We start from the raw sequence: 12,491 nt of genomic DNA on the forward strand, positions 1-12,491 counted from the left end.
GAGAAATTGGAAACATCTTCCATGGTTGGTGAGAATGTAAAATGGTGTGGTCTCTGTGGAAAACAGCTTGGTAGCTCCTTAAAAAATTAAGTGTACGGGGCACCTGGGTGGCTCAGTGGGTTGAGCCTCTGCCTTCGGCCCAGGTCATGATCTTAGGGTCCTGGGATCGAGCCCCATGTCAGGCTCTCTGCTCAGCAGGGAGCCTGCTTCCCTCTCTCTCTCTCTGCCTGCCTCTCCGCCTACTTGTGATCTTTCTCTCTCTCAAATAAATAAATTAATTAAATTAAATAAAAATTAGGTGTAAGATTAGCATAGGATCCAGAATTCCATTCCTTGGCATGCAGCCCAAATAACTGAAAGCAAGTGTTCAAACGAAGACTCGTACAATTAACAAGACTTGTACAACAAGACTTGTACAATCAAGTGCAAATAGCATGATTTATAATAGTTGGGTGGGGGAAATGGGGAATGAGAAGTGACTGCTTCATGAGTATGGGATTCTTCTGTGGGGGATGAACATATTCTGGAATCACATAAGGGTGCTGACTGAAAAACATCGTGAATGCACTAAAAGCCACAGAGTTGTACACTTCTTAAAATGGTGAATTTTACATTATTCAAATTTTACCTCAATTAAAAAAAAAAAACAAAGCTGTGGTGATGGAAGCCGAAGTCAGAGAGGAGAGAGGACTCTGTGCTGCCAGCTTTGACGATGGTGAAAGGGGCCATGAGCCAAGGAAAGTGGGAGCCTCTAGAAGCAGGAAAAGTCAAGGAACCAAGTCCCCCCGGAGCTTCTGTGAGGAATGCAGCACGGGGATATTAATCCACAGAGACCAATTCTGGACTCCTGGCCTCCAGAATATAAGGTGATAAACTTCTGTCTGGACTCCTGGCCTCCAGAATATAAGGTGATGAAAATCACTTTTTAAAAAGAAGAAATCTTACCCGGTATGAGGGTGAGGGTGTGGATAAGGACAGAGATGAAACAAGACTGGCCACTGGGGCTAAATGTTGGAATTGGGCGGTGAGTACGTGGTGGGGGGGGGGGTCTCATTGCACTGAATCACTCTACTTCAGTATTTCTGACATTTTCCATTATGAAAAGATTTTTTTTTTAAAACTATACACGCATGTATATCTTGGAACCTACAAAAAATCCCATTTGTGGGGCACCTAGGTGGCTCAGATAAGTATCTGCCTTCGGCTCAGGTCATGATCCTGGAGTCCCAGGATGGAGCCCCACATCTGGCTCCCTGCTCAGTGGGGAGGCTGCGCCTCCCTCTCCCTCTGCCCCATCCCACTTGTGTTCTCTCTCTCTCAAATAAATGAATAAAATCTTTAAAAAATATATTTTAAAAGAATCCTACTTGCAAAGCATATAATAACCTATTAAATATTTCAAGGTTTAACCTTACAAAATATTTACATTTTTATAGCACTTGATACTTTGGTCAAGCACTTTCATATGTATTATATTTCATAATAGTTTAAAAGAAAATATCTTATAATCTGTGAAACAAAAGCATACTTCCTGTAGATTGTCATGGAAAGCTACTATTTTGGAGTGTGAAATCTGCACAAAGATTTCCATTGCTCAATCTTGAAATGATCCAACTTCCTCTTGTCAGCATTTAAACTGCTGCTTTAACAAATATCAATTTGCAATTAATTGCAAATTCCAGTTAAACAAATATTCAGCAACATACCCACTACATGACAGAAAACTATTTTTCCTATCCTTATCAAAAAAACAGAGAATATGGCTCCTAAGAAAAAATAACAAATAAATAAAAGAGCATTACACTTAAAAACCTCCTCTCCATAAAAACCACCATCAAGCCCAGTTTAATTTGAAGTACTTCAAAGTTCAATCAGTGTTCAACTACTTATTAACTTACCTACTGGTAAGCTAAAAGCATGTATATGCTTTTTTTTTTTTAACAGTACAAAAAAAGGAGGAACCAACTAGAAAATGAAGTTAGAGTTTTAACTGATTATTTCATATTAAGACAAACAGCTTTTGCATTACAAATTTCTTATTAATTCCTATGAGCTTACCACTACCCCAAACAAACTGGGTAGATAGGAAATGCATCCTTCCAACAAAGCTTCCTTCATAAAACCTGAAGCAAACAGTAAATTTCCAAGTGCAATTAAACACCGAAGAGTTTAATAAATGTATTTGCTTCATCTCCAAAATCTACACGTGCCCATCAAATCACAAAGCATATCTATTGTTGTAATGAGGTGTGCCCCAGTAAAAGAAGTAGTGTTAAAACCAACCTCTGGGTTCATAATGAAGAGTTGGCTCCAAATATTCGAGGATGAAGTGATATGAGCATTTCTGCTTTTCAAATTAAAGAGCGATGAAGCAATGTAAAAAGAAAAAATACATATATGCCGCAGCACCAGAAAAGATCAAACAGGCCAGAATCTGTTAAAGGTGCAAGGCAGAAAAGACTGAACTGAGAGAAAAGTCAAGCCATACTGACCATCTTGTGATTCTGTTCAGGCGAAGGAAAGAGTGGTCTAGGAAGTCAGGGGCTGGGTTTCCCCAGGACAACCCCAGAAGCTTCCCAAGTTCGGAGCCACAGGGGCTGGAAACAGGCCTCAGGACGGCCCATCGGGAGAGGAAAATGAAAGAATGTGGGTTCTTTCCTGGAACCACAGTCTGGCTGACTGTTCACTTAGGACTTCACATGGTTCCACTGAAGCCCAGGTAAGAGGGGCGCTTCATTCCACACTCCTAACACAGCAGCAGAATCTGAAAGCTCAGGAATCCTCACATATTTTTAACCACAGCTGACTTGAGTTGGCAAAAGCCTGATGACGGCTATTAAAGAGGGCACAGATTGCATGGAGCACTGGGTGTTATAATGCAAACAATGAATCACGGAACACAACATCAAAAACTAATGATACACTGTGTGGTGACTAACATAACATAAACAAACACAATGAAATAGGAATCCATTCTCCCAAATGTTCCAACTAATTCAAAGACTCTTAAAGTTCATCTTGAAAAATAGAACATGTGCCAATAGCCAGAAAAGCTCGGGAAACAGAGTATATTGGCAGGCGGAGATGGAGATGGGGACCTTACAACCGGATGTTGAAATGTTCTGTGAAGTTACAGTCATTCAAATCATGTAGGAAGGGCACCACATTAGAAAGACGGATGAACCAAGGGTTCAGGGGCAGTTCAGGAATGCACAAGTCTAACGCATGATTCGGTCTGATGCCCAAACGATGGTAAAGATGATTGATCACTCATAAGCGGTTCTGCGACAACTTACCACCTGAAAAAAGTATGGTCCTCCCATCTCACATCAGAACAAATGCTAGATTTAAATATAAAAAATACAGGTCAACTTCCTTTGCAGATATGGAGTTTTTACAAAGCAAAACAAAACAAGACAAAACAAAACAAGAGAAAACAAGAGGTAAATCATAAAAGAAACACCAATGTACAATAAGCTCAGGGGAAGACATTCGGCCTCCCTGGTTAAAGAAATGAAAGCTTATTGTACAAAAATGAAGTCAAAACGGATGAAAGGCTGAAATGTGTGGGCTAAAACTGTATAAAAATTTTAGAAGAGGGGCACCTGGCTGGTTCAGTTGGTCGAATGAGCAACTCTTGATCTCAGGGTCATGAATTCAAGCCCCATGTTGGGTGTAGAGATTACTTGAAAACAAAATGTTAAAAAAAAAAATTTAGGGGACGCTTGGGTGGCGCAGCGGGTTAAAGCCTCTGCCTTCGGCTCTGGTGATGATCCCAGGGTCCTGGGATCGAGCCCCGCATCGGGCTCTCTGCTCAGCGGGGAACCTGCTTCCCCCTCTCACTCTGCCTGCCTCTCTGCCTACTTGTGATCCGTCTCTCTGTCAAATAAATAAATAAAATCTTTAAAAAAAAATTTAGAAGAAAGCACAGGTGTAAATCTTCATGACCTAGAACTAGGTGATGATTTATGAGATAGGACACCTTTAAGCACAAGCAGAGAAAGAAACAAAAGATAAACTGGAATTCATCAAAACTAAAAATCTTTGTACTTCCAAGAGATACCATCAAGAAAGTAATGAGACAACTCATTAACTGGGAGGAAATTTTTTGCAAGTCGTATCTCTAGTAAGGGATTTACATTTAAATTATATAAAGATCTAATAACAAAAATACAACCCAGCGTAAAGGATCTGAAGAGATAGTTCTCCAAGGAAGATGACAGATGGCCAACAAGCATGTAAAAAAATGCTCATCATTATTAGCTGTCAGGGGAATGCAAATCGAAACCACAGTGAGATACTACTTCACACCCACTGGGATGGTTATAATCAAAGATGTAGATAATCACAGTGTTGATAAAGACATGAAGAAACTGGAACCCTCATACCCTGTCAGTGGGAAGGTAAAATGATGTGGCCACTTTGGAAAACAGCCTGGCAGTTTCTCACAAGGTTAAATAAACAGGTACATACAATCTGTCAATGATACTACTGGGTGTACATGCTCAAGAAAAAATGAGAACATAGGACCATGCAAAGATTTGCAGGTTCATAGTCACATTACTCCTAACAGCCAGTAGGTGAAAACAATTCAAACGTCCATTAAATGCGAGCAGATAGACCAAAAAAGGGTACATCCATACAACGTGATATTATCTACAAGAAAAAGGAATGGAAGTACTGACACGTGCCACAACAGGAATTAATCTTGACACACTGTGCCAAGTGGAAAAAAACCCAATCACAAAAGACTATATAGTGTAGGACTCTACTTTATATGAAATGTCCAGAATAGGAAAATTTATAGAGACAGAAAGATCAGTGGTTGCCAGGCGCTGAAAAAGACAGAAAGTTTGGAAATGTCAAGCAAAGAGTGGGAGGTTACTTCTGGAGGCGAGAAAAGGTTCTAAAATTGATTGTGCTGATGGCTGCACAACTCTCTATACTAAATATATTAAATACTTACATAAACATATATATTATATACTTACATACTAAATATATATATACTGATATAGTATATACTAATATACTAAATACTGACACTAAAGATAGGAAAAGTGCTTGACTTGTGTATTTTAAATGGACAAACTGTGCGGTGAATGACTTATATCTTAATAAAGCTATTTTTTTAGTAAAGAAATGAAAATGTAAACAATAATTATGTTGCATGTCTACTAGGTCTCCACCTGAAAATAAACTTTCCACACAGGGGTCCCTTGTCCATCTCATGACCCCTGAGCTCCCCAAGAGTACACACCAGGCCTAGTATGAAGACTAACACCGAGTCAATGCTTACTGACAGACAGATACTTTCTAGCCAAGTTGCTTTAGAATAATTTCTAAAGGAGAAAAAAGGTTTTTTCCACTTTCACTTTCATACTGAGTTAGAGATGCTCTCCTAATGTTAAATCTCTCTCCACCCCAGACACGTACCAATAATTTATTAGATAAGTTTATGTCTCCACTTGCTTCTAGAATACATTCCTACTCACTGCTTCCATCCTGACCGTAGGAAACCATACTTAAAGCTATTCTGGATCACTCCGCGACATTCCGAAGCCTTCCATCCTCTTTCAGAGCTGGTTTCGGTGTCCATGCGCAAGTACAACCAGCAGGTGTCGCTGTCGAACCAAACTTCAAACACACTAGCTGCCAGCAGGTGGAGCGTAATCCCCCTTTGTGCACAGTGCCGGCTAGTAAGTGTAAACAACAACTTCCTTCCACACAGTACAGCACGGAACAGGAGTGAAGAGTGACTGTACAGTGGAGAAACCCAACAAGCATTACATCAAATAAGGTGATCCAGGTTAACATCAACAGTGATAAAGACTGTTGACAGCATGAACCTTTCTTATGATGTGATGAGAACGGCACTTTTCCTCCCAAAACACACGACTCCAATTTAATCTTGAGAAAAACATCAGACAAATCTCAACTGAGACAGTCTACAAAATGCCTGACGAGTACTCCTCGAAACTGCCCGTCACCGAAAACGAGGAAAGGCTGAGAAACTATCACAACCAATAAGGAGACGTGCAAGGTGACACCCTAGATGGGACCCTTGAACAGGAACAGAACATTAGGCAAAACGGAGGAAATCTGAATAAAGGACTTGTAGTCAACAGTAAGGAGTCACTGCTGGTTCGTCAACTGTGACAAATGTGCCACACTAACGTAAAATGTCAAGCAAAATCAGGTGCAGGGTATACGAGAATTCACTGCGCTACCTTCGCAGTAATTCTGGAAATCTGAAACTGTTCTCAAATAAAAAGCCTATTTAAAAAAAAAAAATTCACTAGCTGCCAATGTCGCCAAATTGCGATTCCATTTTAAGAAACCATTCCAACTGTTTCAAGATGAGTTTCTTCCCTCCGGGAAAGAATGCCATCATAGGCAAACCCCGTCATTTCTACCACGGTATATTCACCCTCTTCCAACCGTGGGAAAGAAGCACTGGGAGACACATTCGTAACACAAAGACTGGCAAGTGCTAAGAAGTTATTCAGCCAAGGTTTTTACTGAAAGACAGAGCCCCTCTGAAGAGTTTTATGGCCTAAACTGCACCAATGCCCCCAAAACCCAAAGAAACATCTGGGGTATAAAATGGTTATTATTTCTACTGGGGGAAAAAAAAGTCTGAAAAGCATTCAATATGTATGTTGGTTTAAGTAGTCTTTTACATTTTATTTGCTCTAGTTCTGTTTTTGGTTGTTGTTGTTTTTTTTTAATAATGTGTAGATAGGAGCAATAGAAAAATATTATGCTGCTTCAATAAATGGAGTTAGATGGCTTTTGGTTTTTTAAGTGAAAAACTGGGGTTGGGTGGGTTGTGTGCTAGGTTCCTGCTCCCTGAATCAGCCATGTCTAAAGAAAGCCCCGCCAGCTGTAATCTGAGGCATCGCTGTTCACCTGGTGGCAGCCACCCAACCCTCAAGAACTGCGTCTAGAAGGGTGAAACAGTCTTTAAGGAGGCAGCAAATAAGAATTAGGACTCTCCCGACCTCAAAAAAAACCGTCACAATGAAAGTGAAAACCTACCCCACACCTCTCAAGAAACCAGCATGATCAGAGCAAACCAGAAACCAAAACCCCAAGGGTGAGACAGGTTAGACAGCATCCATGAGAATGTTTCACGTGCGTTTGGTGGGAAAATGCGATATATAGTGTCAGGCAGAGTCTGCCCCTCATGGAAGGGACGAGAGCTGAGCGAACATCCTCGGGAGAGACGATGCAGGTAAACAGAGGAACAAGCTCTCATGACTTAGTACCTACGGGAATGAGATGAGTAGGCTGGGACTCCTCCAGTTTGTTCCTCAGCCAGTCAAAATCCTGGTACCTTCGACGGACAGAATACTCTGGCAGGTCAAACTCCACCCGCGTACTCTGCAAATAAGAAGAATGGAACAAAATGAGCATAAGGGAATAGTAGCATCTCTTGGCAGAAAGGAAGGAAAAAATCTGTCTTTGAGTAACCAAACTGGGCAAGAACACACCTTCCTTCCACCAAAACAGCAGCCAAAAGACATCAATTACCAACATAAAATGATGAGTCCAGGCCCCCAGGGCCCAGCTCAGAAGTCAAGGATGTAGAATGGAAATGTTGAGGGTTTCGTTTTTTGGGGTTTTTTTTTTTGTTTTTTTCTACCCTTAGGAAATGGAATTCAACTATCCCTCAGAATGTGTTTAGAAACATTTGATTCATTTCCTCCAGGCTTAACTTTGAGGATTTCTTTTAGCAGAAAAATTCCACTGAGGATATTGCTACTGAATCCCAATCCAGGTATCTTTTAAAAGAAATTAAGTCTCCACCTTCTGCTACATATGCTGCCAAGTTTTACCAATAGGCAGAGGGGAGACAAAAAGAGCTAAGAGAGCACCTGCTCGTTTAGGAGTCAAATTGGATGAACACAGAAAAGGATTTGCCTCATTGGCCATATTCTGGCAGAACCGTAACCTTGGAAGTACACTGTATTTCAGGGGATAAGAAAAAAAATCTAGAAGGAAATAATGCCACAATGTTACTGTACTACAGGAAAATATTAGACTCTTCCCTTCTCTTTTTCCCCCATCTCTCATGCATTTAATATTTTACATCAATCATCCGTTTTCTTGAATTACAGTTTTCTGAAATGTGATTGTAGCACTTTGATAATGAAAACCAATGTTAAATCAAATGAAATTAATTTATGCCAAGACAAGATTTTTACATATTAATTTGCCCAAACTAAAAGTATGTTTCAGCTAAATCGTTTTTTCCTGTAAGGGTAGAGACTGCATGACATAGCTCTTGGAAATGAAAGGTCAAAGTAACAATGGTTCAAGCCTACATTTTATGAATTTATTCTTTCAGGCCAAAAGTCCATTTTAATCCATGACACCAAGAAAATCTTAAAAACATATGAACAAGAGTCATTCATCAAGGAAAAGCTGTGAGCAGCTTCAGCATTGAAAATTACAATTTCATCTCCCCAAAACCTGAGCTCACAGAGTCCAAGCAAAATTTGGAAGTTAAAGGACTCGGTCTTGGACTCAACCTCAGTTAACTCTTCCTGCATCTCTTCTCCTTTATAGCCAGGTACAACCTTCCCCTATGATAGAGGGTATGAGTGGGAAGAAGTGAGGAAATTCATTCAACCTAAGTATTTGTGATTTATGAGAAGAACCTCCCGCCAAAGGAATTAGCATTACAGAACTGGGGGGGGGGGGGGTTGGAGAAAGAATGTTTCAATTCAAAAAACAAATCATGGCAGATGAATTTTCATGCATGAGGGAGATATAAATTTGAAGGGCACTCCTCCCAGGGCTGGGTGAGGAGAAGCCCATGCGGGATCAGTCCCAGCACCTACCAGATTCCTGAGACACTAAGCCTCCTAGAGCCTACGTTTTCTCAGCAGCAAGAAGAAGGCTGGAAGGACATTCTTCAAACCACACAGAGCCCCGCGACAGGCTCTGGCTGAGGACCTGCCAGTGATGACGTGCCCACGAAAGGTCAACTTTAATGTGAGACAAATGCATTCATTTTCACTATAAATGCCCTGACCAAGGGCTCCCCTTTCTGCCTTCTTCATGTTACGTGATATCAGCTGATCACTTCTCTTTATTATGCTTTTGCAGATCCACTCTGTAAATTATAGTTCATGTAACATTTCTAAGGTGAAATCGGTATGTGTAACTACGAAGAGCGGGAGGATTAAATACAAAGTTTGTTTCTGCTGTAAGCCACTTATTTTGGGGGAACTGGCTTTTCCTCCCCCCTTCGACTTATTCAGGTCAGACATACTTATTTTAAAACTTCAGGAAAGGGGCGCCTGGGCGGCTCAGTCGGTTAAGAATGTGACTCTTGGGGCGCCTGGGTGGCTCAGTGGGTTAAGCTGCTGCCTTCGGCTCAGGTCATGATCTCAGGGTCCTGGGATCGAGTCCCGCATGGGGCTCTCTGCTCAGCAGGGAGCCTGCTTCCTCCTCTCTCTCTCTCTGCCTGCCTCTCCAACTACTTGTGATTTCTATCTGTCAAATAAATAAATAAAATCTTTAAAAAAAAAAAAAAAAAAGAATGTGACTCTTGGTTTCACCAAAGGTCATGATCTCAGGGTCATGATCTCCGGGTCGTGGGATCTAGCTATGCATGGGGCTCCAAGCTTGGTGCAGAGTCGGCTCCAGTCTCGTCTCCCTCTCCTTCTCCCTCTGCCCCGCCCATCCCGACTGGTGCATGTGCTCTCCTTTCTCTCCAATAAATAAATAAGTAAAATCTTAAAAAAAAAAAAAAAAAAAAAAAAACCTTCAGGAATAATAAAGGAATAAAAAATACAGATGAGTCATAATCACTCTAAATTGAGAAAAAACACTATGAATACTATGTTTACACCTTTCCGTATTTTTTTCTATGTATATCCATTCCTTTGCTCATATTTTCTAAGTCTCTAACAGCTCTTAAATATCTGTCAGTAATTCATATCTACATGATCATTTTAAACACATATATAGTATTCCACTGGGTGGATAAACAACAAAACCAAATCCTCACTTAAGTTGTTGTCCATCTTTCAACCAATAAACAATGCTGTGCAAACATCATTGGGCATCTGTTTGATAAAAATCAAACTCCTAAAGATGGAATTACTGGATAAAAGATAAAAGTGTGTGTGTGTGTTTTACAAAATTCCCAATCTTTATAATTTATTAATGGCTTTCATTTCTTCTTTTTGAGAGAGAGAGCACACACACACACGAGTGGGGGGTGGTGGTGGCAAGAGGGAGAGAGAGAGTGAGAGATGAGAAAGAGAATCTCAAGCAGGCTCCATGCCCAGCACAGACCCCCAAAGGTCTGAACTCCACCCCACAACCCAAACCAAAATCAGGAGTCAGATGTCAGATGTCTAACTGACTGAGCCACCCAGGTGCTCAAGGATACATGTATTTTGTTAACAAACGGTTTCCAGAAATATATCAACTTATATTCTTATCATATATTCTCATCACCAGTGATTATCTTTGACGGACTTGTAACTGAAAAATAATATGTCATCTTTGTTTTGTTTCTACAGGGATTGAACATCCTTTAAAATATTTGTTAGCTATAGATTTTTCTTCTTTTGTGATGGGTCTCTTTTTTAAATTGTCTTTTCATGGTCTTTAAAAGTCTTTTTCATTGGTGAAGGTTCTTTATAGCCATTTATCTATCATAATTACCAAAGAGTTTTCCAGGTATATAATTTTTTAATTCAGCCATTCTCCACCCCCCACCTTTTTTTTTTTTTTTTTTTTTTTTTTGGTGTCATGGATAAGAATGCTGTCCCCCTTGCAAGCTTTTAAAAATATTCACCTGTGTTCTCTCCTTTATTTATCATTTATTTGTTTATATCTTTAATTACTGCTCTTCCACTTCTAGGGATCTGCCATTAGAAAATACTTTTTAAACTGTGGCAAAGATATCTGTATAATGATGTTTGCTGCAATGCTATTTAAAATAGCAAAGGAGGGACGCCTGGGTGGCTCAGTTGGTTGAGCAGCTGCCTTCGGCTCAGGTCATGATCACAGTGTCCTGGGATCGAGTCCCACATCGGGCTCCTTGCTCAGCAGGGAGCCTGCTTCTCCCTCTGCCTGCCATTCTGTCTGTTTGTGCTCGCTCTCTCCCCCTCTCTCTCTGATAAATAAATAAAATCTTTAAAAAAAAATAAATAAAATAGCAAAGGAATCAAAGCAATCTAAATCTTCAACAATAAAAACAGGTAACTTGTGATATATTTATTCCATGGTTATCTTGTCATAAAAAATTTTTTTTTTTTTAAGATTTTTCCTTATTTGACACAGAGAGAGAGAGAGCAAGTGTGCACAAGCAGGTAGAGAGAGAAAGGAGGAGGAGACTACCCGCCCAGCAAGAAACTGGACTCAGGGCCCCATCCCAGGACCCTGGGATCATGACCTGAGCTGAAGGCTGATGCTTGACTGACTGAGACACCCAGGAGCCCCATAAGGCATCTTTATAACAAATATGCTTTGATATACTTTTAAGAGAAAACAGCAAGACTTGAAATTAATGACACATATAATTTCATTAATGTTAAAAATGTGGATATAAAAGGTTAAGAAAAATCTAGAACTCATAATGACAACTGTCCTCTTTACACTTATCCTTATTTTCAAATTTTCTACCATTCTCACAAAATACTTTCATAGTTACACAAAAAATTGTTTATTTTTAAAAGCTCCTTTACAGACACAATGGATTAAATAAAAATTTGTTTGGAAAGCAATATGGAAAAAAAAAATCATGAACCATGAAGGATGCTCATACTCTTCGGCCCAACATTGGTTTCGTTTACTTTTACCACAATTTGTTCTAGAAGAGATACTGAGACACATGAAATAAGATTAAATGACATAAATTAGAAGTAGGTGAGAAAGATCAAGAAAAAACAAGGACAGAGAGAAAAAGCAGAGCCAGGAATGAGGCTAGCAAAAGACACTCACCATAGAATTCTGCACACTTGCTAAAACTGGGCCACAGACATTACCGTGAATTTCTAGAGAGAAACCCAGTCAGTTACAAGACTCACAGTACTCATAAAATATGCAGGCCAATAAAACTCCAACTATGGGGACGCCTGGGTGGCTCAGTGGGTTAAGCCGCTGCCTTCGGCTCGGGTCATGATCTCAGGGTCCTGGGATCGAGTCCCACATCGGGCTCTCTGCTCAGCGGGGAGCCTGCTTCCCTCTCTCTCTCTCTGCCTGCCTCTCTGTCTACTTGTGATCTCTCTCTGTCAAATAAATAAATAAAATATTAAAAAAAAAAAACTCCAACTATGAGTCTGTAGTAAATTTTTCCTCTGTGAAATTCAGGGTCTAACTGAGTAAGGATAATAAAGCAAAGCTCTATTTTCTATTAACAATAAAAAGAGAAAAGTGCATACCCACAATTCCATAATCAGAGACAATCACTACACTGTTTTGTCCTGGGTCCTTCCACACCATGATCCATAATCCAGAATGCC

The 12,491-nt window shown here is 40.1% G+C and overlaps 1 protein-coding gene across 2 annotated transcripts in view; it reads right to left on the bottom strand.

Moving 5' to 3' along the window:
- Window positions 1-12,491, bottom strand: part of SNX30 (sorting nexin family member 30) — a 107,678-nt gene that overhangs the window by 41,581 nt on the left and 53,606 nt on the right. For both annotated transcript variants that reach the window (XM_059411039.1, XM_059411040.1), the window contains exon 3: window positions 7,276-7,386. In XM_059411039.1, the coding sequence (XP_059267022.1) occupies window positions 7,276-7,386 (111 nt within the window). The remainder of the gene's footprint in view (window positions 1-7,275; window positions 7,387-12,491) is intronic.

The sequence above is a fragment of the Mustela nigripes genome, chromosome 9 (genome assembly GCF_022355385.1).
Source record: "Mustela nigripes isolate SB6536 chromosome 9, MUSNIG.SB6536, whole genome shotgun sequence".
Lineage (NCBI taxonomy): Eukaryota > Metazoa > Chordata > Mammalia > Carnivora > Mustelidae > Mustela > Mustela nigripes.